General features: G+C 45.6%; 3 protein-coding genes across 3 annotated transcripts; all 3 read left to right on the top strand.

Moving 5' to 3' along the window:
* Window positions 1–638: 638 nt before the first annotated feature.
* On the top strand, window positions 639–3,468 carry LOC144984208 (uncharacterized). Its single transcript, XM_078932406.1, has 2 exons — window positions 639–859; window positions 1,106–3,468. Exons 1-2 carry the CDS (start codon window positions 674–676, stop codon window positions 2,231–2,233), a joined length of 1,314 nt encoding a protein of 437 aa, XP_078788532.1. The 5' UTR covers window positions 639–673; the 3' UTR covers window positions 2,234–3,468.
* Window positions 3,462–6,532, top strand: LOC144984206 (uncharacterized). The gene is made up of 2 exons (XM_078932404.1): window positions 3,462–3,923; window positions 4,170–6,532. Exons 1-2 carry the CDS (start codon window positions 3,531–3,533, stop codon window positions 5,295–5,297), a joined length of 1,521 nt encoding a protein of 506 aa, XP_078788530.1. The 5' UTR covers window positions 3,462–3,530; the 3' UTR covers window positions 5,298–6,532.
* LOC144984207 (uncharacterized) lies at window positions 6,526–8,459 on the top strand. The gene is made up of 2 exons (XM_078932405.1): window positions 6,526–6,987; window positions 7,234–8,459. Exons 1-2 carry the CDS (start codon window positions 6,595–6,597, stop codon window positions 8,359–8,361), a joined length of 1,521 nt encoding a protein of 506 aa, XP_078788531.1. The 5' UTR covers window positions 6,526–6,594; the 3' UTR covers window positions 8,362–8,459.
* Window positions 8,460–24,797: the final 16,338 nt, after the last annotated feature.

Raw genomic sequence — 24,797 nt, 5'->3', positions numbered from 1 at the left:
GTGGAGCCATGGTGGAGACAGAGATGGCCCGTGCATCAGGGCTCCTTGCTTAATAGCAGGGAGTCCTTATATTTCTTACTCCTAACCCTAACCCTAACCCTAACCCTAACCCTAACCCTAACCCCTAACCCTAACCCCTAACCCTAACCCTAACCCTAACCCTAACCCTAACCCCTAACCCCTAACCCCTAACCCTAACCCTAACCCTAACCCTAACCCTAACCCTAACCCTAACCCCTAACCCTAACCCTAACCCTAACCCTAACCCCTAACCCTAACCCTAACCCTAACCCTAACCCCTAACCCCTAACCCTAACCCTAACCCTAACCCTAACCCTAACCCTAACCCTAACCCCTAACCCTAACCCTAACCCTAACCCTAACCCTAACCCTAACCCTAACCCCTAACCCCTAACCCTAACCCTAACCCTAACCCCTAACCCTAACCCTACCCTAACCCTAACCCTAACCCTAACCCTAACCCTAACCCTAACCCCTACCCCTAACCCTAACCCTAACCCTAACCCTAACCCTAACCCTAACCCTAACCCTAACCCTAACCCTAACCCCTAACCCCTAACCCTAACCCTAACCCTAACCCTAACCCTAACCCTAACCCTAACCCTAACCCTAGCCCAGCTGTTTCGGAGCGCAGCACGTAAGACACCGCAGCATGCCGCCAGCATCTGATCACTGGCACGTTTACCCTGACGGGGAGGAGAGGCCACGTGCTCAGAGACCTCAACGCTACGCCACACCTGCAAACCAATATGGCAGCCACTGGATCACAACACGGGGAGACGCAGCTGGAGCGCCCCCCCACAGAGTGCAGTCAGATGACCCGGATTTCACTCAGAAGGTGCGTGTCATCAACAGACTGATAAAAGCAGTGCATCACTCCATGAATGTGTCAAAAGAAGGTTACCCTCCAACCCTAAACAGAATAAGCCGATATTTGGCAACAATCATCAAACCTGCTTCCCCCAGCTCACAGACACAGACTCTAATACAGGGGAATGCTGAAAACTGGGCTTTTACTACCATCCTGATTTTGAGGGAACATTATCAGAACAATATCAACGAGGAGCTGAACAGACTCTCTCAGCTTTCCACAGGAGGTTGGAGAGGACCTTTTGAGATCGCCACCTGCTGGGCCAGAAGACACCTGGGCACGCGTCTGAAACAGGAAACCCTGGACCGCTGCCACAGAATGCTGAACACCAGGTTAAGAGAACCGGTCCCCCCCTCTCCTCCTCCCTCTGTTTCAGAGCACATAGAAGAACTAGAGGAGGATTTAAGCTTGGAGCTGACTCCATCACCTTCACCAGCAGTCCAGCCCCAAACCCCAAGGCCACAGAGCCCAGCAGGAGCACGTAAACGTGCCCCCAAAAAGACCAAGAGGAAAAGCACAGAACGGGACTGGTCACCCCTGCTTGAACTCACAGAGATGGGAGACACAGAGTGTTCATCCCCTGCAGCATCTCCTCCTCCTCATCATCATTCTCCGATGACTCCTCCACCAACACGAAGAAAGATCATCCCTGCAGCAAAATCATTTCTCATCCCAGAGCTGCAGCCAGTAGATGCTCAGCGTGCATCGCAGGAGCAGAGCACAGAAGCTCCTCACCCCACCCCAGCTGGACCTGCAGCATTCTCTGCAGCAGCTGTGCAGGTATGCACTCCAACACAACATCTCATCACTCCACGCAAATTCAGAGACTGGCATCTCCACATACATCAGGAGACGGTCATTGTGGGAGATTCGAATGTTGGCAGACTCCCATCCTTCAAAGCTGACCACATTCAAGTGGACAGCTTTCCTCAAGCGACATGGCAGGATGCTGAGTTCCTGTTAAAGAACGCCACCTGCCATACTCAGCCAAAGACCATCCTTTTGTCCTTTGGCATCCATCAGAGGACACATAAGGACAAGGACATCCCAGTAATTGAGATGTTTCATACATTTGAAGTGGCAGAACAATTATTCCCAGAAGCCAATATTGTTATTCCCATGATTGGTTATTCACATCGCCTGCCACCACAAGAAAAAGCGGTCCTGGATCATCTGAATGAACACATCGGGGAGCTGTGTAACCACATTTGCCTTTCAGATGATCCAGTGGAGACAGACCAGGACAATGTGAACTGGACAGCAGATACGGCCATGAGGATGCTGAAATATTGGAGTCCTAGGTTTCTCCCTCTTGGTCCGACAGAGGGAGTGAATGAGTAATTCAATCAGGTCCCTCGCCCCCCCTGTCTTCATCCAACAGAGGGTGGTAAAGAGCAACCTAGTCTTAAGGTTTGATTTAAAATGTCATTTCTTTTGGGTTTTATTATGGTTTTCTGACTTTCATTTCAATCATCCCCATTCAGGTAGCTCTAATCCCAACCATGGAGTATATTTTCTAACCCTAATTTGTGATTTCTGATCCCCAGCCAGGTGAATTAATTGCTCTAACCCTAACCGTGTGTAATTTTTGCCCCCCCCAACCCTAATTTGTGACTTATGACCCCCAACCAAGTGACTTAATTGCTCTAACCCTAACCGTGTGTAATCTACTTACCTGCAGCGGCCACCAGACCGATCTTTTCATGAGCGGGATGATCCTGAAACACAAGGAAAACATTTTATTCAAAGGGGATGAGGGTGGAACCATGGTGGGGACAGAAATGGCCAGTGCCTCAGGGCCCCGTGCTTACAGCGCGGGGTTCTTATTTTTCATATTCCTAACCAGCCCGAGCCTTCTGCTTCCTCGCTAGGTTCTTCCTCTTCTCCTCAGATCTTCCAACTCCATTCAGGATGACATGCTGTAAAAACGCAACCACCTTAAATTTTGAAAAAAATGATTGTGTAAACTGTTTTATGTTCCTATTAAGGTCTGATGGTCAGCATAACCTTTTATTGAGGAGAACTTCATCAATCACTGCAATTCTTTATAAGTTAAAGTCTGTTTTCCAGATTATTAGTCACTAAAATGCATACAAATGTATATTGTACATAGAAGATATTTCAATTAAGATGCTTTAAGGATAATTTGCTTCATTTGTTATATTGTTTCATGTTTTACAGTTCAAATAAGCTAAAAAAATATTGTTCTATGTGAGATTTTAAAATCACGAGTGTCATTGAATGCAACCCTCCGAGTTGGCATATTCCTATTCTCCACCGTGCCAGTGGAGGGCGCATCCTGCCCGGAGACAAGGACTGATTGGTCACTGATGACCCCAGGTGCATTTTGGGTGTGGATCCGCCCTGCAGACGGTCTTTTGACTCTGATCTCCACACGGAGCGGACCTTTCTCGGAGCGCAGCTGCATTGGCAGGTTGTCATTGTTTTTCAATTTATTCAAAGCCGTTGCCTGATGAAGACTTTTCATTGTTCGAAACGTTGCAACTTCGGCTTGTACATATATATATTTTTTACCTGAACGCTCCTGAAAATAAACCGAAATTCGTCGGTGAAAACACGACTCGACCTCCATTTTGTTTTTGCATGAGCATAACCAGCTAAGTCTGAAAGTGCAAATATGCCACCGAGGCCGCATGAAAACGACTGGATTCTGGTCCAATCCAGGAAAAGCAGCAGAAGAGGTCGTGTTTTTGATCGAGACAGGAGCACATTTGTACGTCATCCAGAAGGGAGGCCGCGACGCTCCTATGCTGAGGCCGTCAGAGAGGACCCGCTGCTTAGGGAGCCCAGCTGTTTCGGAGCGCAGCACGTAAGACACCGCAGCATGCCGCCAGCATCTGATCACTGGCACGTTTACCCTGACGGGGAGGAGAGGCCACGTGCTCAGAGACCTCAACGCTACGCCACACCTGCAAACCAATATGGCAGCCACTGGATCACAACACGGGGAGACGCAGCTGGAGCGCCCCCCCACAGAGTGCAGTCAGATGACCCGGATTTCACTCAGAAGGTGCGTGTCATCAACAGACTGATAAAAGCAGTGCATCACTCCATGAATGTGTCAAAAGAAGGTTACCCTCCAACCCTAAACAGAATAAGCCGATATTTGGCAACAATCATCAAACCTGCTTCCCCCAGCTCACAGACACAGACTCTAATACAGGGGAATGCTGAAAACTGGGCTTTTACTACCATCCTGATTTTGAGGGAACATTATCAGAACAATATCAACGAGGAGCTGAACAGACTCTCTCAGCTTTCCACAGGAGGTTGGAGAGGACCTTTTGAGATCGCCACCTGCTGGGCCAGAAGACACCTGGGCACGCGTCTGAAACAGGAAACCCTGGACCGCTGCCACAGAATGCTGAACACCAGGTTAAGAGAACCGGTCCCCCCCTCTCCTCCTCCCTCTGTTTCAGAGCACATAGAAGAACTAGAGGAGGATTTAAGCTTGGAGCTGACTCCATCACCTTCACCAGCAGTCCAGCCCCAAACCCCAAGGCCACAGAGCCCAGCAGGAGCACGTAAACGTGCCCCCAAAAAGACCAAGAGGAAAAGCACAGAACGGGACTGGTCACCCCTGCTTGAACTCACAGAGATGGGAGACACAGAGTGTTCATCCCCTGCAGCATCTCCTCCTCCTCATCATCATTCTCCGATGACTCCTCCACCAACACGAAGAAAGATCATCCCTGCAGCAAAATCATTTCTCATCCCAGAGCTGCAGCCAGTAGATGCTCAGCGTGCATCGCAGGAGCAGAGCACAGAAGCTCCTCACCCCACCCCAGCTGGACCTGCAGCATTCTCTGCAGCAGCTGTGCAGGTATGCACTCCAACACAACATCTCATCACTCCACGCAAATTCAGAGACTGGCATCTCCACATACATCAGGAGACGGTCATTGTGGGAGATTCGAATGTTGGCAGACTCCCATCCTTCAAAGCTGACCACATTCAAGTGGACAGCTTTCCTCAAGCGACATGGCAGGATGCTGAGTTCCTGTTAAAGAACGCCACCTGCCATACTCAGCCAAAGACCATCCTTTTGTCCTTTGGCATCCATCAGAGGACACATAAGGACAAGGACATCCCAGTAATTGAGATGTTTCATACATTTGAAGTGGCAGAACAATTATTCCCAGAAGCCAATATTGTTATTCCCATGATTGGTTATTCACATCGCCTGCCACCACAAGAAAAAGCGGTCCTGGATCATCTGAATGAACACATCGGGGAGCTGTGTAACCACATTTGCCTTTCAGATGATCCAGTGGAGACAGACCAGGACAATGTGAACTGGACAGCAGATACGGCCATGAGGATGCTGAAATATTGGAGTCCTAGGTTTCTCCCTCTTGGTCCGACAGAGGGAGTGAATGAGTAATTCAATCAGGTCCCTCGCCCCCCCTGTCTTCATCCAACAGAGGGTGGTAAAGAGCAACCTAGTCTTAAGGTTTGATTTAAAATGTCATTTCTTTTGGGTTTTATTATGGTTTTCTGACTTTCATTTCAATCATCCCCATTCAGGTAGCTCTAATCCCAACCATGGAGTATATTTTCTAACCCTAATTTGTGATTTCTGATCCCCAGCCAGGTGAATTAATTGCTCTAACCCTAACCGTGTGTAATTTTTGCCCCCCCCAACCCTAATTTGTGACTTATGACCCCCAACCAAGTGACTTAATTGCTCTAACCCTAACCGTGTGTAATCTACTTACCTGCAGCGGCCACCAGACCGATCTTTTCATGAGCGGGATGATCCTGAAACACAAGGAAAACATTTTATTCAAAGGGGATGAGGGTGGAACCATGGTGGGGACAGAAATGGCCAGTGCCTCAGGGCCCCGTGCTTACAGCGCGGGGTTCTTATTTTTCATATTCCTAACCAGCCCGAGCCTTCTGCTTCCTCGCTAGGTTCTTCCTCTTCTCCTCAGATCTTCCAACTCCATTCAGGATGACATGCTGTAAAAACGCAACCACCTTAAATTTTGAAAAAAATGATTGTGTAAACTGTTTTATGTTCCTATTAAGGTCTGATGGTCAGCATAACCTTTTATTGAGGAGAACTTCATCAATCACTGCAATTCTTTATAAGTTAAAGTCTGTTTTCCAGATTATTAGTCACTAAAATGCATACAAATGTATATTGTACATAGAAGATATTTCAATTAAGATGCTTTAAGGATAATTTGCTTCATTTGTTATATTGTTTCATGTTTTACAGTTCAAATAAGCTAAAAAAATATTGTTCTATGTGAGATTTTAAAATCACGAGTGTCATTGAATGCAACCCTCCGAGTTGGCATATTCCTATTCTCCACCGTGCCAGTGGAGGGCGCATCCTGCCCGGAGACAAGGACTGATTGGTCACTGATGACCCCAGGTGCATTTTGGGTGTGGATCCGCCCTGCAGACGGTCTTTTGACTCTGATCTCCACACGGAGCGGACCTTTCTCGGAGCGCAGCTGCATTGGCAGGTTGTCATTGTTTTTCAATTTATTCAAAGCCGTTGCCTGATGAAGACTTTTCATTGTTCGAAACGTTGCAACTTCGGCTTGTACATATATATATTTTTTACCTGAACGCTCCTGAAAATAAACCGAAATTCGTCGGTGAAAACACGACTCGACCTCCATTTTGTTTTTGCATGAGCATAACCAGCTAAGTCTGAAAGTGCAAATATGCCACCGAGGCCGCATGAAAACGACTGGATTCTGGTCCAATCCAGGAAAAGCAGCAGAAGAGGTCGTGTTTTTGATCGAGACAGGAGCACATTTGTACGTCATCCAGAAGGGAGGCCGCGACGCTCCTATGCTGAGGCCGTCAGAGAGGACCCGCTGCTTAGGGAGCCCAGCTGTTTCGGAGCGCAGCACGTAAGACACCGCAGCATGCCGCCAGCATCTGATCACTGGCACGTTTACCCTGACGGGGAGGAGAGGCCACGTGCTCAGAGACCTCAACGCTACGCCACACCTGCAAACCAATATGGCAGCCACTGGATCACAACACGGGGAGACGCAGCTGGAGCGCCCCCCCACAGAGTGCAGTCAGATGACCCGGATTTCACTCAGAAGGTGCGTGTCATCAACAGACTGATAAAAGCAGTGCATCACTCCATGAATGTGTCAAAAGAAGGTTACCCTCCAACCCTAAACAGAATAAGCCGATATTTGGCAACAATCATCAAACCTGCTTCCCCCAGCTCACAGACACAGACTCTAATACAGGGGAATGCTGAAAACTGGGCTTTTACTACCATCCTGATTTTGAGGGAACATTATCAGAACAATATCAACGAGGAGCTGAACAGACTCTCTCAGCTTTCCACAGGAGGTTGGAGAGGACCTTTTGAGATCGCCACCTGCTGGGCCAGAAGACACCTGGGCACGCGTCTGAAACAGGAAACCCTGGACCGCTGCCACAGAATGCTGAACACCAGGTTAAGAGAACCGGTCCCCCCCTCTCCTCCTCCCTCTGTTTCAGAGCACATAGAAGAACTAGAGGAGGATTTAAGCTTGGAGCTGACTCCATCACCTTCACCAGCAGTCCAGCCCCAAACCCCAAGGCCACAGAGCCCAGCAGGAGCACGTAAACGTGCCCCCAAAAAGACCAAGAGGAAAAGCACAGAACGGGACTGGTCACCCCTGCTTGAACTCACAGAGATGGGAGACACAGAGTGTTCATCCCCTGCAGCATCTCCTCCTCCTCATCATCATTCTCCGATGACTCCTCCACCAACACGAAGAAAGATCATCCCTGCAGCAAAATCATTTCTCATCCCAGAGCTGCAGCCAGTAGATGCTCAGCGTGCATCGCAGGAGCAGAGCACAGAAGCTCCTCACCCCACCCCAGCTGGACCTGCAGCATTCTCTGCAGCAGCTGTGCAGGTATGCACTCCAACACAACATCTCATCACTCCACGCAAATTCAGAGACTGGCATCTCCACATACATCAGGAGACGGTCATTGTGGGAGATTCGAATGTTGGCAGACTCCCATCCTTCAAAGCTGACCACATTCAAGTGGACAGCTTTCCTCAAGCGACATGGCAGGATGCTGAGTTCCTGTTAAAGAACGCCACCTGCCATACTCAGCCAAAGACCATCCTTTTGTCCTTTGGCATCCATCAGAGGACACATAAGGACAAGGACATCCCAGTAATTGAGATGTTTCATACATTTGAAGTGGCAGAACAATTATTCCCAGAAGCCAATATTGTTATTCCCATGATTGGTTATTCACATCGCCTGCCACCACAAGAAAAAGCGGTCCTGGATCATCTGAATGAACACATCGGGGAGCTGTGTAACCACATTTGCCTTTCAGATGATCCAGTGGAGACAGACCAGGACAATGTGAACTGGACAGCAGATACGGCCATGAGGATGCTGAAATATTGGAGTCCTAGGTTTCTCCCTCTTGGTCCGACAGAGGGAGTGAATGAGTAATTCAATCAGGTCCCTCGCCCCCCCTGTCTTCATCCAACAGAGGGTGGTAAAGAGCAACCTAGTCTTAAGGTTTGATTTAAAATGTCATTTCTTTTGGGTTTTATTATGGTTTTCTGACTTTCATTTCAATCATCCCCATTCAGGTAGCTCTAATCCCAACCATGGAGTATATTTTCTAACCCTAATTTGTGATTTCTGATCCCCAGCCAGGTGAATTAATTGCTCTAACCCTAACCGTGTGTAATTTTTGCCCCCCCCAACCCTAATTTGTGACTTATGACCCCCAACCAAGTGACTTAATTGCTCTAACCCTAACCGTGTGTAATCTACTTACCTGCAGCGGCCACCAGACCGATCTTTTCATGAGCGGGATGATCCTGAAACACAAGGAAAACATTTTATTCAAAGGGGATGAGGGTGGAACCATGGTGGGGACAGAAATGGCCAGTGCCTCAGGGCCCCGTGCTTACAGCGCGGGGTTCTTATTTTTCATATTCCTAACCCTAACCCTAACCCTAACCCTAACCCTAACCCTAACCCCTAACCCTAACCCTAACCCTAACCCTAACCCTAACCCTAACCCAACCCTAACCCTAACCCTAACCCTAACCCTAACCCCTAACCCTAACCCTAACCCTAACCCTAACCCTAACCCTAACCCTAACCCCTAACCCTAACCCCTAACCCTAACCCTAACCCTAACCCTAACCCTAACCCTAACCCTAACCCTAACCCTAACCCTAACCCTAACCCTAAACCTATTCTGAGAGGATTTTTGGAGGAAAAATGACAGAAGAGGAAAAAGAAAAATTGTTTGTGCAAGCTGGGTGATTTCCTTAACTGTTTGGACCTCATCTTGGTGAGGGGGGGTGTGCTCCCACTCCTAAAAACTATAAGTGAGAATATACTTCAAAGAGCCATAAAGCTACGGACAATTTCGGAAGAGCATGGATCCACAGCCATTCAGGAGCAATACAAAGGCTAACTCCGCCCACCTGCTCTATTTAAGCGGACCTGCTTCTTCCAACTCACTCACTCACCTTGCAGCCCTGTCATACGAAGGCACAATAAAACAGAAGGCAATCAGACCAGGACTTATGGACAAAGGATTTTTATTCCATCCAAGCTCTCATGTACAGGGGATATACAAACAAAATTTGATCAGTTCAGCACCTGAAGAAGGACCAGGAAGTCCGAAATATCGTGCACAAGCTCTCAGCGACAAGTGATGCCAAGTGGAGCCCTAAAAGGAAAAATATCCTGCAAAGAAAAGGCTACTTACCTGAGGAAACAAAAGAAATGTTCCTGCAAAGAAGAAAGAAGAGGAGACAAAATTGAACATACAAGTTGTCCAGGGACGTGAGAGCCCAATTTTTGAATATGTAAGTCCTTTCATCCTAATTTTTGAGTGTGGGGCAAAGAATTCTGGTTTTCTGGACAGGGGGATGGCCTATGCATTTGAGTTTCACTGCCTTTGGCAGTGAGATTCTAATTTTCTAAACCTGACACGCTCGTGCCCCTCTGCCGGTCTGGTGCTGGAGTTCGGAGCCCCACTTCCATGCTGAGAAGAAAAACAACCTTCTCTCAGACATGATGTTGGACTTTACATGCTTTCCAAGTCATCCTTTCCTAATCTTAACCTCAGTGAAGAAGTGAGAAAAACCTATTCTGAGAGGATTTTTGGAGGAAAAATGACAGAAGAGGAAAAAGAAAAATTGTTTGTGCAAGCTGGGTGATTTCCTTAACTGTTTGGACCTCATCTTGGTGAGGGGGGGTGTGCTCCCACTCCTAAAAACTATAAGTGAGAATATACTTCAAAGAGCCATAAAGCTACGGACAATTTCGGAAGAGCATGGATCCACAGCCATTCAGGAGCAATACAAAGGCTAACTCCGCCCACCTGCTCTATTTAAGCGGACCTGCTTCTTCCAACTCACTCACTCACCTTGCAGCCCTGTCATACGAAGGCACAATAAAACAGAAGGCAATCAGACCAGGACTTATGGACAAAGGATTTTTATTCCATCCAAGCTTTCATGTACAGGGGATATACAAACAAAATTTGATCAGTTCAGCACCTGAAGAAGGACCAGGAAGTCCGAAATATCGTGCACAAGCTCTCAGCGACAAGTGATGCCAAGTGGAGCCCTAAAAGGAAAAATATCCTGCAAAGAAAAGGCTACTTACCTGAGGAAATAAAAGAAATGTTCCTGCAAAGAAGAAAGAAGAGGAGACAAAATTGAACATACAAGTTGTCCAGGGACGTGAGAGCCCAATTTTTGAATATGTAAGTCCTTTCATCCTAATTTTTGAGTGTGGGGCAAAGAATTCTGGTTTTCTGGACGGGGGGATGGCCTATGCATTTGAGTTTCACTGCCTTTGGCAGTGAGATTCTAATTTTCTAAACCTGACACGCTCGTGCCCCTCTGCCGGTCTGGTGCTGGAGTTCGGAGCCCCACTTCCATGCTGAGAAGAAAAACAACCTTCTCTCAGACATGATGTTGGACTTTACATGCTTTCCAAGTCATCCTTTCCTAATCTTAACCTCAGTGAAGAAGTGAGAAAAACCTATTCTGAGAGGATTTTTGGAGGAAAAATGACAGAAGAGGAAAAAGAAAAATTGTTTGTGCAAGCTGGGTGATTTCCTTAACTGTTTGGACCTCATCTTGGTGAGGGGGGGTGTGCTCCCACTCCTAAAAACTATAAGTGAGAATATACTTCAAAGAGCCATAAAGCTACGGACAATTTCGGAAGAGCATGGATCCACAGCCATTCAGGAGCAATACAAAGGCTAACTCCGCCCACCTGCTCTATTTAAGCGGACCTGCTTCTTCCAACTCACTCACTCACCTTGCAGCCCTGTCATACGAAGGCACAATAAAACAGAAGGCAATCAGACCAGGACTTATGGACAAAGGATTTTTATTCCATCCAAGCTCTCATGTACAGGGGATATACAAACAAAATTTGATCAGTTCAGCACCTGAAGAAGGACCAGGAAGTCCGAAATATCGTGCACAAGCTCTCAGCGACAAGTGATGCCAAGTGGAGCCCTAAAAGGAAAAATATCCTGCAAAGAAAAGGCTACTTACCTGAGGAAACAAAAGAAATGTTCCTGCAAAGAAGAAAGAAGAGGAGACAAAATTGAACATACAAGTTGTCCAGGGACGTGAAAGCCCAATTTTTGAATATGTAAGTCCTTTCATCCTAATTTTTGAGTGTGGGGCAAAGAATTCTGGTTTTCTGGACGGGGGGATGGCCTATGCATTTGAGTTTCACTGCCTTTGGCAGTGAGATTCTAATTTTCTAAACCTGACACGCTCGTGCCCCTCTGCCGGTCTGGTGCTGGAGTTCGGAGCCCCACTTCCATGCTGAGAAGAAAAACAACCTTCTCTCAGACATGATGTTGGACTTTACATGCTTTCCAAGTCATCCTTTCCTAATCTTAACCTCAGTGAAGAAGTGAGAAAAACCTATTCTGAGAGGATTTTTGGAGGAAAAATGACAGAAGAGGAAAAAGAAAAATTGTTTGTGCAAGCTGGGTGATTTCCTTAACTGTTTGGACCTCATCTTGGTGAGGGGGGGTGTGCTCCCACTCCTAAAAACTATAAGTGAGAATATACTTCAAAGAGCCATAAAGCTACGGACAATTTCGGAAGAGCATGGATCCACAGCCATTCAGGAGCAATACAAAGGCTAACTCCGCCCACCTGCTCTATTTAAGCGGACCTGCTTCTTCCAACTCACTCACTCACCTTGCAGCCCTGTCATACGAAGGCACAATAAAACAGAAGGCAATCAGACCAGGACTTATGGACAAAGGATTTTTATTCCATCCAAGCTCTCATGTACAGGGGATATACAAACAAAATTTGATCAGTTCAGCACCTGAAGAAGGACCAGGAAGTCCGAAATATCGTGCACAAGCTCTCAGCGACAAGTGATGCCAAGTGGAGCCCTAAAAGGAAAAATATCCTGCAAAGAAAAGGCTACTTACCTGAGGAAACAAAAGAAATGTTCCTGCAAAGAAGAAAGAAGAGGAGACAAAATTGAACATACAAGTTGTCCAGGGACGTGAGAGCCCAATTTTTGAATATGTAAGTCCTTTCATCCTAATTTTTGAGTGTGGGGCAAAGAATTCTGGTTTTCTGGACGGGGGGATGGCCTATGCATTTGAGTTTCACTGCCTTTGGCAGTGAGATTCTAATTTTCTAAACCTGACACGCTCGTGCCCCTCTGCCGGTCTGGTGCTGGGGTTCGGAGCCCCACTTCCATGCTGAGAAGAAAAACAACCTTCTCTCAGACATGATGTTGGACTTTACATGCTTTCCAAGTCATCCTTTCCTAATCTTAACCTCAGTGAAGAAGTGAGAAAAACCTATTCTGAGAGGATTTTTGGAGGAAAAATGACAGAAGAGGAAAAAGAAAAATTGTTTGTGCAAGCTGGGTGATTTCCTTAACTGTTTGGACCTCATCTTGGTGAGGGGGGGTGTGCTCCCACTCCTAAAAACTATAAGTGAGAATATACTTCAAAGAGCCATAAAGCTACGGACAATTTCGGAAGAGCATGGATCCACAGCCATTCAGGAGCAATACAAAGGCTAACTCCGCCCACCTGCTCTATTTAAGCGGACCTGCTTCTTCCAACTCACTCACTCACCTTGCAGCCCTGTCATACGAAGGCACAATAAAACAGAAGGCAATCAGACCAGGACTTATGGACAAAGGATTTTTATTCCATCCAAGCTCTCATGTACAGGGGATATACAAACAAAATTTGATCAGTTCAGCACCTGAAGAAGGACCAGGAAGTCCGAAATATCGTGCACAAGCTCTCAGCGACAAGTGATGCCAAGTGGAGCCCTAAAAGGAAAAATATCCTGCAAAGAAAAGGCTACTTACCTGAGGAAACAAAAGAAATGTTCCTGCAAAGAAGAAAGAAGAGGAGACAAAATTGAACATACAAGTTGTCCAGGGACGTGAGAGCCCAATTTTTGAATATGTAAGTCCTTTCATCCTAATTTTTGAGTGTGGGGCAAAGAATTCTGGTTTTCTGGACGGGGGGATGGCCTATGCATTTGAGTTTCACTGCCTTTGGCAGTGAGATTCTAATTTTCTAAACCTGACACGCTCGTGCCCCTCTGCCGGTCTGGTGCTGGAGTTCGGAGCCCCACTTCCATGCTGAGAAGAAAAACAACCTTCTCTCAGACATGATGTTGGACTTTACATGCTTTCCAAGTCATCCTTTCCTAATCTTAACCTCAGTGAAGAAGTGAGAAAAACCTATTCTGAGAGGATTTTTGGAGGAAAAATGACAGAAGAGGAAAAAGAAAAATTGTTTGTGCAAGCTGGGTGATTTCCTTAACTGTTTGGACCTCATCTTGGTGAGGGGGGGTGTGCTCCCACTCCTAAAAACTATAAGTGAGAATATACTTCAAAGAGCCATAAAGCTACGGACAATTTCGGAAGAGCATGGATCCACAGCCATTCAGGAGCAATACAAAGGCTAACTCCGCCCACCTGCTCTATTTAAGCGGACCTGCTTCTTCCAACTCACTCACTCACCTTGCAGCCCTGTCATACGAAGGCACAATAAAACAGAAGGCAATCAGACCAGGACTTATGGACAAAGGATTTTTATTCCATCCAAGCTCTCATGTACAGGGGATATACAAACAAAATTTGATCAGTTCAGCACCTGAAGAAGGACCAGGAAGTCCGAAATATCGTGCACAAGCTCTCAGCGACAAGTGATGCCAAGTGGAGCCCTAAAAGGAAAAATATCCTGCAAAGAAAAGGCTACTTACCTGAGGAAACAAAAGAAATGTTCCTGCAAAGAAGAAAGAAGAGGAGACAAAATTGAACATACAAGTTGTCCAGGGACGTGAGAGCCCAATTTTTGAATATGTAAGTCCTTTCATCCTAATTTTTGAGTGTGGGGCAAAGAATTCTGGTTTTCTGGACAGGGGGATGGCCTATGCATTTGAGTTTCACTGCCTTTGGCAGTGAGATTCTAATTTTCTAAACCTGACACGCTCGTGCCCCTCTGCCGGTCTGGTGCTGGAGTTCGGAGCCCCACTTCCATGCTGAGAAGAAAAACAACCTTCTCTCAGACATGATGTTGGACTTTACATGCTTTCCAAGTCATCCTTTCCTAATCTTAACCTCAGTGAAGAAGTGAGAAAAACCTATTCTGAGAGGATTTTTGGAGGAAAAATGACAGAAGAGGAAAAAGAAAAATTGTTTGTGCAAGCTGGGTGATTTCCTTAACTGTTTGGACCTCATCTTGGTGAGGGGGGGTGTGCTCCCACTCCTAAAAACTATAAGTGAGAATATACTTCAAAGAGCCATAAAGCTACGGACAATTTCGGAAGAGCATGGATCCACAGCCATTCAGGAGCAATACAAAGGCTAACTCCGCCCACCTGCTCTATTTAAGCGGACCTGCTTCTTCCAACTCACTCACTCACCTTGCAGCCCTGTCATACGAAGGCACAATAAAACAGAAGGCAATCAGACCAGGACTTATGGACAAAGGATTTTTATTCCATCCAAGCTTTCATGTACAGGGGATATACAAACAAAATTTGATCAGTTCAGCACCTGAAGAAGGACCAGGAAGTCCGAAATATCGTGCACAAGCTCTCAGCGACAAGTGATGCCAAGTGGAGCCCTAAAAGGAAAAATATCCTGCAAAGAAAAGGCTACTTACCTGAGGAAATAAAAGAAATGTTCCTGCAAAGAAGAAAGAAGAGGAGACAAAATTGAACATACAAGTTGTCCAGGGACGTGAGAGCCCAATTTTTGAATATGTAAGTCCTTTCATCCTAATTTTTGAGTGTGGGGCAAAGAATTCTGGTTTTCTGGACGGGGGGATGGCCTATGCATTTGAGTTTCACTGCCTTTGGCAGTGAGATTCTAATTTTCTAAACCTGACACGCTCGTGCCCCTCTGCCGGTCTGGTGCTGGAGTTCGGAGCCCCACTTCCATGCTGAGAAGAAAAACAACCTTCTCTCAGACATGATGTTGGACTTTACATGCTTTCCAAGTCATCCTTTCCTAATCTTAACCTCAGTGAAGAAGTGAGAAAAACCTATTCTGAGAGGATTTTTGGAGGAAAAATGACAGAAGAGGAAAAAGAAAAATTGTTTGTGCAAGCTGGGTGATTTCCTTAACTGTTTGGACCTCATCTTGGTGAGGGGGGGTGTGCTCCCACTCCTAAAAACTATAAGTGAGAATATACTTCAAAGAGCCATAAAGCTACGGACAATTTCGGAAGAGCATGGATCCACAGCCATTCAGGAGCAATACAAAGGCTAACTCCGCCCACCTGCTCTATTTAAGCGGACCTGCTTCTTCCAACTCACTCACTCACCTTGCAGCCCTGTCATACGAAGGCACAATAAAACAGAAGGCAATCAGACCAGGACTTATGGACAAAGGATTTTTATTCCATCCAAGCTCTCATGTACAGGGGATATACAAACAAAATTTGATCAGTTCAGCACCTGAAGAAGGACCAGGAAGTCCGAAATATCGTGCACAAGCTCTCAGCGACAAGTGATGCCAAGTGGAGCCCTAAAAGGAAAAATATCCTGCAAAGAAAAGGCTACTTACCTGAGGAAACAAAAGAAATGTTCCTGCAAAGAAGAAAGAAGAGGAGACAAAATTGAACATACAAGTTGTCCAGGGACGTGAAAGCCCAATTTTTGAATATGTAAGTCCTTTCATCCTAATTTTTGAGTGTGGGGCAAAGAATTCTGGTTTTCTGGACGGGGGGATGGCCTATGCATTTGAGTTTCACTGCCTTTGGCAGTGAGATTCTAATTTTCTAAACCTGACACGCTCGTGCCCCTCTGCCGGTCTGGTGCTGGAGTTCGGAGCCCCACTTCCATGCTGAGAAGAAAAACAACCTTCTCTCAGACATGATGTTGGACTTTACATGCTTTCCAAGTCATCCTTTCCTAATCTTAACCTCAGTGAAGAAGTGAGAAAAACCTATTCTGAGAGGATTTTTGGAGGAAAAATGACAGAAGAGGAAAAAGAAAAATTGTTTGTGCAAGCTGGGTGATTTCCTTAACTGTTTGGACCTCATCTTGGTGAGGGGGGGTGTGCTCCCACTCCTAAAAACTATAAGTGAGAATATACTTCAAAGAGCCATAAAGCTACGGACAATTTCGGAAGAGCATGGATCCACAGCCATTCAGGAGCAATACAAAGGCTAACTCCGCCCACCTGCTCTATTTAAGCGGACCTGCTTCTTCCAACTCACTCACTCACCTTGCAGCCCTGTCATACGAAGGCACAATAAAACAGAAGGCAATCAGACCAGGACTTATGGACAAAGGATTTTTATTCCATCCAAGCTCTCATGTACAGGGGATATACAAACAAAATTTGATCAGTTCAGCACCTGAAGAAGGACCAGGAAGTCCGAAATATCGTGCACAAGCTCTCAGCGACAAGTGATGCCAAGTGGAGCCCTAAAAGGAAAAATATCCTGCAAAGAAAAGGCTACTTACCTGAGGAAACAAAAGAAATGTTCCTGCAAAGAAGAAAGAAGAGGAGACAAAATTGAACATACAAGTTGTCCAGGGACGTGAGAGCCCAATTTTTGAATATGTAAGTCCTTTCATCCTAATTTTTGAGTGTGGGGCAAAGAATTCTGGTTTTCTGGACGGGGGGATGGCCTATGCATTTGAGTTTCACTGCCTTTGGCAGTGAGATTCTAATTTTCTAAACCTGACACGCTCGTGCCCCTCTGCCGGTCTGGTGCTGGGGTTCGGAGCCCCACTTCCATGCTGAGAAGAAAAACAACCTTCTCTCAGACATGATGTTGGACTTTACATGCTTTCCAAGTCATCCTTTCCTAATCTTAACCTCAGTGAAGAAGTGAGAAAAACCTATTCTGAGAGGATTTTTGGAGGAAAAATGACAGAAGAGGAAAAAGAAAAATTGTTTGTGCAAGCTGGGTGATTTCCTTAACTGTTTGGACCTCATCTTGGTGAGGGGGGGTGTGCTCCCACTCCTAAAAACTATAAGTGAGAATATACTTCAAAGAGCCATAAAGCTACGGACAATTTCGGAAGAGCATGGATCCACAGCCATTCAGGAGCAATACAAAGGCTAACTCCGCCCACCTGCTCTATTTAAGCGGACCTGCTTCTTCCAACTCACTCACTCACCTTGCAGCCCTGTCATACGAAGGCACAATAAAACAGAAGGCAATCAGACCAGGACTTATGGACAAAGGATTTTTATTCCATCCAAGCTCTCATGTACAGGGGATATACAAACAAAATTTGATCAGTTCAGCACCTGAAGAAGGACCAGGAAGTCCGAAATATCGTGCACAAGCTCTCAGCGACAAGTGATGCCAAGTGGAGCCCTAAAAGGAAAAATATCCTGCAAAGAAAAGGCTACTTACCTGAGGAAACAAAAGAAATGTTCCTGCAAAGAAGAAAGAAGAGGAGACAAAATTGAACATACAAGTTGTCCAGGGACGTGAGAGCCCAATTTTTGAATATGTAAGTCCTTTCATCCTAATTTTTGAGTGTGGGGCAAAGAATTCTGGTTTTCTGGACGGGGGGATGGCCTATGCATTTGAGTTTCACTGCCTTTGGCAGTGAGATTCTAATTTTCTAAACCTGACACGCTCGTGCCCCTCTGCCGGTCTGGTGCTGGAGTTCGGAGCCCCACTTCCATGCTGAGAAGAAAAACAACCTTCTCTCAGACATGATGTTGGACTTTACATGCTTTCCAAGTCATCCTTTCCTAATCTTAACCTCAGTGAAGAAGTGAGAAAAACCTATTCTGAGAGGATTTTTGGAGGAAAAATGACAGAAGAGGAAAAAGAAAAATTGTTTGTGCAAGCTGGGTGATTTCCTTAACTGTTTGGACCTCATCTTGGTGAGGGGGGGTGTGCTCCCACTCCTAAAAACTATAAGTGAGAATATACTTCAAAGAGCCATAAAGCTACGGACAATTTCGGAAGAGCATGGATCCACAGCCATTCAGGAGCAATACAAAGGCTAACTCCGCCCACCTGCTCTATTTAAGCGGACCTGCTTCTTCCAACTCACTCACTCACCTTGCAGCCCTGTCATACGAAGGCACAATAAAACAGAAGGCAATCAGACCAGGACTTATGGACAAAGGATTTTTATTCCATCCAAGCTCTCATGTACAGGGGATATACAAACAAAATTTGATCAGTTCAGCACCTGAAGAAGGACCAGGAAGTCCGAAATATCGTGCACAAGCTCTCAGCGACAAGTGATGCCAAGTGGAGCCCTAAAAGGAAAAATATCCTGCAAAGAAAAGGCTACTTACCTGAGGAAACAAAAGAAATGTTCCTGCAAAGAAGAAAGAAGAGGAGACAAAATTGAACATACAAGTTGTCCAGGGACGTGAGAGCCCAATTTTTGAATATGTAAGTCCTTTCATCCTAATTTTTGAGTGTGGGGCAAAGAATTCTGGTTTTCTGGACAGGGGGATGGCCTATGCATTTGAGTTTCACTGCCTTTGGCAGTGAGATTCTAATTTTCTAAACCTGACACGCTCGTGCCCCTCTGCCGGTCTGGTGCTGGAGTTCGGAGCCCCACTTCCATGCTGAGAAGAAAAACAACCTTCTCTCAGACATGATGTTGGACTTTACATGCTTTCCAAGTCATCCTTTCCTAATCTTAACCTCAGTGAAGAAGTGAGAAAAACCTATTCTGAGAGGATTTTTGGAGGAAAAATGACAGAAGAGGAAAAAGAAAAATTGTTTGTGCAAGCTGGGTGATTTCCTTAACTGTTTGGACCTCATCTTGGTGAGGGGGGGTGTGCTCCCACTCCTAAAAACTATAAGTGAGAATATACTTCAAAGAGCCATAAAGCTACGGACAATTTCGGAAGAGCATGGATCCACAGCCATTCAGGAGCAATACAAAGGCTAACTCCGCCCACCTGCTCTATTTAAGCGGACCTGCTTCTTCCAACTCACTCACTCACCTTGCAGCCCTGTCATACGAAGGCACAATAAAACAGAAGGCAATCAGACCAGGACTTATGGACAAAGGATTTTTATTCCATCCAAGCTTTCATGTACAGGGGATATACAAACAAAATTTGATCAGTTCAGCACCTGAAGAAGGACCAGGAAGTCCGAAATATCGTGCACAAGCTCTCAGCGACAAGTGATGCCAAGTGGAGCCCTAAAAGGAAAAATATCCTGCAAAGAAAAGGCTACTTACCTGAGGAAATAAAAGAAATGTTCCTGCAAAGAAGAAAGAAGAGGAGACAAAATTGAACATACAAGTTGTCCAGGGACGTGAGAGCCCAATTTTTGAATATGTAAGTCCTTTCATCCTAATTTTTGAGTGTGGGGCAAAGAATTCTGGTTTTCTGGACGGGGGGATGGCCTATGCATTTGAGTTTCACTGCCTTTGGCAGTGAGATTCTAATTTTCTAAACCTGAAACGCTCGTGCCCCTCTGCCGGTCTGGTGCTGGAGTTCGGAGCCCCACTTCCATGCTGAGAAGAAAAACAACCTTCTCTCAGACATGATGTTGGACTTTACATGCTTTCCAAGTCATCCTTTCCTAATCTTAACCTCAGTGAAGAAGTGAGAAAAACCTATTCTGAGAGGATTTTTGGAGGAAAAATGACAGAAGAGGAAAAAGAAAAATTGTTTGTGCAAGCTGGGTGATTTCCTTAACTGTTTGGACCTCATCTTGGTGAGGGGGGGTGTGCTCCCACTCCTAAAAACTATAAGTGAGAATATACTTCAAAGAGCCATAAAGCTACGGACAATTTCGGAAGAGCATGGATCCACAGCCATTCAGGAGCAATACAAAGGCTAACTCCGCCCACCTGCTCTATTTAAGCGGACCTGCTTCTTCCAACTCACTCACTCACCTTGCAGCCCTGTCATACGAAGGCACAATAAAACAGAAGGCAATCAGACCAGGACTTATGGACAAAGGATTTTTATTCCATCCAAGCTCTCATGTACAGGGGATATACAAACAAAATTTGATCAGTTCAGCACCTGAAGAAGGACCAGGAAGTCCGAAATATCGTGCACAAGCTCTCAGCGACAAGTGATGCCAAGTGGAGCCCTAAAAGGAAAAATATCCTGCAAAGAAAAGGCTACTTACCTGAGGAAACAAAAGAAATGTTCCTGCAAAGAAGAAAGAAGAGGAGACAAAATTGAACATACAAGTTGTCCAGGGACGTGAGAGCCCAATTTTTGAATATGTAAGTCCTTTCATCCTAATTTTTGAGTGTGGGGCAAAGAATTCTGGTTTTCTGGACGGGGGGATGGCCTATGCATTTGAGTTTCACTGCCTTTGGCAGTGAGATTCTAATTTTCTAAACCTGACACGCTCGTGCCCCTCTGCCGGTCTGGTGCTGGAGTTCGGAGCCCCACTTCCATGCTGAGAAGAAAAACAACCTTCTCTCAGACATGATGTTGGACTTTACATGCTTTCCAAGTCATCCTTTCCTAATCTTAACCTCAGTGAAGAAGTGAGAAAAACCTATTCTGAGAGGATTTTTGGAGGAAAAATGACAGAAGAGGAAAAAGAAAAATTGTTTGTGCAAGCTGGGTGATTTCCTTAACTGTTTGGACCTCATCTTGGTGAGGGGGGGTGTGCTCCCACTCCTAAAAACTATAAGTGAGAATATACTTCAAAGAGCCATAAAGCTACGGACAATTTCGGAAGAGCATGGATCCACAGCCATTCAGGAGCAATACAAAGGCTAACTCCGCCCACCTGCTCTATTTAAGCGGACCTGCTTCTTCCAACTCACTCACTCACCTTGCAGCCCTGTCATACGAAGGCACAATAAAACAGAAGGCAATCAGACCAGGACTTATGGACAAAGGATTTTTATTCCATCCAAGCTCTCATGTACAGGGGATATACAAACAAAATTTGATCAGTTCAGCACCTGAAGAAGGACCAGGAAGTCCGAAATATCGTGCACAAGCTCTCAGCGACAAGTGATGCCAAGTGGAGCCCTAAAAGGAAAAATATCCTGCAAAGAAAAGGCTACTTACCTGAGGAAACAAAAGAAATGTTCCTGCAAAGAAGAAAGAAGAGGAGACAAAATTGAACATACAAGTTGTCCAGGGACGTGAGAGCCCAATTTTTGAATATGTAAGTCCTTTCATCCTAATTTTTGAGTGTGGGGCAAAGAATTCTGGTTTTCTGGACGGGGGGATGGCCTATGCATTTGAGTTTCACTGCCTTTGGCAGTGAGATTCTAATTTTCTAAACCTGACACGCTCGTGCCCCTCTGCCGGTCTGGTGCTGGGGTTCGGAGCCCCACTTCCATGCTGAGAAGAAAAACAACCTTCTCTCAGACATGATGTTGGACTTTACATGCTTTCCAAGTCATCCTTTCCTAATCTTAACCTCAGTGAAGAAGTGAGAAAAACCTATTCTGAGAGGATTTTTGGAGGAAAAATGACAGAAGAGGAAAAAGAAAAATTGTTTGTGCAAGCTGGGTGATTTCCTTAACTGTTTGGACCTCATCTTGGTGAGGGGGGGTGTGCTCCCACTCCTAAAAACTATAAGTGAGAATATACTTCAAAGAGCCATAAAGCTACGGACAATTTCGGAAGAGCATGGATCCACAGCCATTCAGGAGCAATACAAAGGCTAACTCCGCCCACCTGCTCTATTTAAGCGGACCTGCTTCTTCCAACTCACTCACTCACCTTGCAGCCCTGTCATACGAAGGCACAATAAAACAGAAGGCAATCAGACCAGGACTTATGGACAAAGGATTTTTATTCCATCCAAGCTTGTTTTTCTTTTTCTTTTCTTTTCTTTCTAATTTTTTTTTTTTTTTTTTCCTTGATCACACTCAAAGCCCTGTGAATACTACCCTGCCAGGTAGCATTCCAACCAATAAGCCTAACCAGGTTACAACCGAGCTTCTTCCCCTTCATCCCCATCCCTTGTTAGCACCCCTAGCCAGGGGTCTAACGACCTAGACCTAACCGTCCCCCCCACTTCCATTGCCCCCCCTCAACTAGCATCCCTAAACAGGGAACTAGTCTCCCCCTTTCTTTCCTTGTTACCTCCATTCCTTAGCAACCCTAATCAGGGAGTTAAGGAACCCCACCCCCACCCTCCGACAGCTACCTTATTCAAGGAGCCCCAGAAACCCACTTGCCCCCCTTTTACTTGTTTATTTATTTTATTTTTTACTTTTATTTTTAGTTTATCTTTCATTTTTTATTTTTCCCCTGACCACACTTAGCCCTCTGTGAAGCCTTCCCTACCAGCTGGACTTCCACCACTTAGCCTAACCGGGGAACAACAAAATATCGTCCCCCACATCCCCATTCCCTTGTTAACATCCCTAACCAGGGGTCTAACGACCTAAACCCAACCCCCCCCCCCTTCTATTTTCCCCGCCCCCCTTAACTAGCATCCCTAAACCGGGAACTAGTTCCCCCCTTCTTTCCCTGAAACCCCACCCCCCCCGCCCCCTTTAGCATCCCCATTAAGGAGCTAAAGACCCCCACCCTCCAACAGCTACCTCATTCAAGGAGCCCGAGAAAAGTAATTGCCCCCCCCTTAATTTTTGTTTATTTATATTTTCATTTGTCCTCAAGCCCTTCCCCTTCCTTATTTTTATTTTATTAACTTATTCATTCTATCAATTGTAATTTCATTGTAGGATCTGTAGGTTTTCTTGGGAACAGCAACACTCGACTAACCCATTTTAATGTTATACTTGTGGTTTTATTCTGTCTATTTTTATATGTATTGTTTTTTAGCACTTATTTTAAGCACTTATTTTAAGCACTTATTTTTAGCACTTATCTTAACCAACTAACACTTTTGCATGGTTTTTATTTCAGCATGTTTTTAGCACTTTTAAAGATTGCTGTTCCCAATCGGCCTACAGTATTTTACATTAAACTAGATTTTTTAAATAATTACTCTGTATTTTTAAGTATTTATTAAACACTTTTTTAACTATTATTATTATTATTATTATTATTATCATTCCTTTTTTTTTTTTTTTTTAATTTACTGTTTTTTCCTTCCCTTTCTTAGTCCCCTACCAACCCACTTTGTTCAGTGAAGACTGTAGCCCAATGGTAAAGGCATTTGTCTCCCATACAGGCGACCAGGGTTCAAATCCGGGCTCGGCTCATTTCAATTTTGAGTTTTTATTATTATTTTCTCTTTCAACTCCTCATTATTTATTTATTCTTTCAGTACAGCAGGCCAGTGCAACTAAATTACAAACGTACCATTCCAAACCCCAACCCTAACCCTAACCCTAACCCTAACCCTAACACAAATGGATGTATGCATTTGAATGTAACGCTCCGAGCCTGCAAGTTCCAGCGACAGGTGGAGGCCTCATTCTACCTAGCAACGCCTCCTGATTGGATGAGGACCCCAAATGCATTGTTGGAAATGTTTCATCAGCTCACAAACACTTTCTCTCATCACCGTGAGGAGCCGAACGCTCGGAGCTGTTCACCGTTCGTATGCTTACTTTGTTTATTGTTTACAAGCCAGCCTGACGAAGACGTGTTTTGTTCGAAACGTTGCAATATTGGCTTGTTTTTGTTTTTACATTTTTGTAAGCCTGAACGCTCCGAATTAAACCGAAGTTGATCGGTGAAACCCGTTTCCCTCGCTCATTAATTAGCATAGCCTCTCAGCTACGTGTGACGAAAGTGTTTTTTGCAAGTGGCCGAATTACATTCTGGCCACAGTTAGCCATGCCACCGTGGCAAGACGAAGATGAATGGACCTTGGTCCAATCCAGACGAGGCAGACGGAGGGAACGGATCTTCGAGCGATACGGGCCACCGAACAGACGGGCGGCTGCGAGGTTTTCCAGCTACCCACGCCGGGACGAGCGCCGCTCCTATGCAGAGGTTACCAGAGAAGGGACCCAATTTCTGGAGCCGAACTTCTACAGTAGACAGCAGGTGAGACGTCGCCCCGCACCGCAGCCATTCTACGATGGGCAACGCTACCTATTCCAAGATGGCGCTCAACCTGCACCAAGACCTAGACGCGGACCCTCAAATCAAAATGGACGCTATGTCTTTGTACCAGCGGATGCTCGGAACGCAGCCCCCCCACATAGGGTACAGTCTGATGACCCGGACTTCACAAATAAGGTGCGTGTCATGAACAGGCTGATTAAAGCTGTACACCACCTCAGCAATGTGTCCAGAGAGGATCATCCTCCCTCTTTGGACAGAATAACTCATAATCTGGCCACAATTATTAAACCGGCAGCCCCCAATCTGCAAACACAGACTTTGATTGATGGCAATGCTAGGAATTGGGCCTTCACTACCATTCTCATCCTCAGAGAACATTACCAAAAAAACATTGACTCTGAGATTCATAAGTGTTACGGCCCCCGACAGGCAAACCTGTCCCAGTCTAGGGGTAAATC

The sequence above is a fragment of the Oryzias latipes genome, chromosome 15 (genome assembly GCF_053564925.1).
Source record: "Oryzias latipes strain Hd-rR chromosome 15, Olatipes_Hd-rR_3.1".
In the NCBI taxonomy this organism is placed as follows: Eukaryota; Metazoa; Chordata; class Actinopteri; order Beloniformes; family Adrianichthyidae; genus Oryzias; species Oryzias latipes.
The sequence above is the reverse complement of the archived record's forward strand: the minus strand, read 5'-3'. Positions and strand labels throughout refer to the sequence as shown.

What these genes read in the sequence shown, in the direction of transcription:
- LOC144984208 (XM_078932406.1), top strand. Translation starts at nt 674, where the DNA reads ATGCCGCCAGCATCTGATCACTGGCACGTTTACCCTGACGGGGAGGAG. An exon ending in ACCCGGATTTCACTCAGAAG is followed by an intron (nt 860 to 1,105) that starts GTGCGTGTCATC and finishes AGACTCTCTCAG; the next exon opens with CTTTCCACAGGAGGTTGGAG.
- LOC144984206 (XM_078932404.1), top strand. Translation starts at nt 3,531, where the DNA reads ATGCCACCGAGGCCGCATGAAAACGACTGGATTCTGGTCCAATCCAGG. An exon ending in ACCCGGATTTCACTCAGAAG is followed by an intron (nt 3,924 to 4,169) that starts GTGCGTGTCATC and finishes AGACTCTCTCAG; the next exon opens with CTTTCCACAGGAGGTTGGAG.
- LOC144984207 (XM_078932405.1), top strand. Translation starts at nt 6,595, where the DNA reads ATGCCACCGAGGCCGCATGAAAACGACTGGATTCTGGTCCAATCCAGG. An exon ending in ACCCGGATTTCACTCAGAAG is followed by an intron (nt 6,988 to 7,233) that starts GTGCGTGTCATC and finishes AGACTCTCTCAG; the next exon opens with CTTTCCACAGGAGGTTGGAG.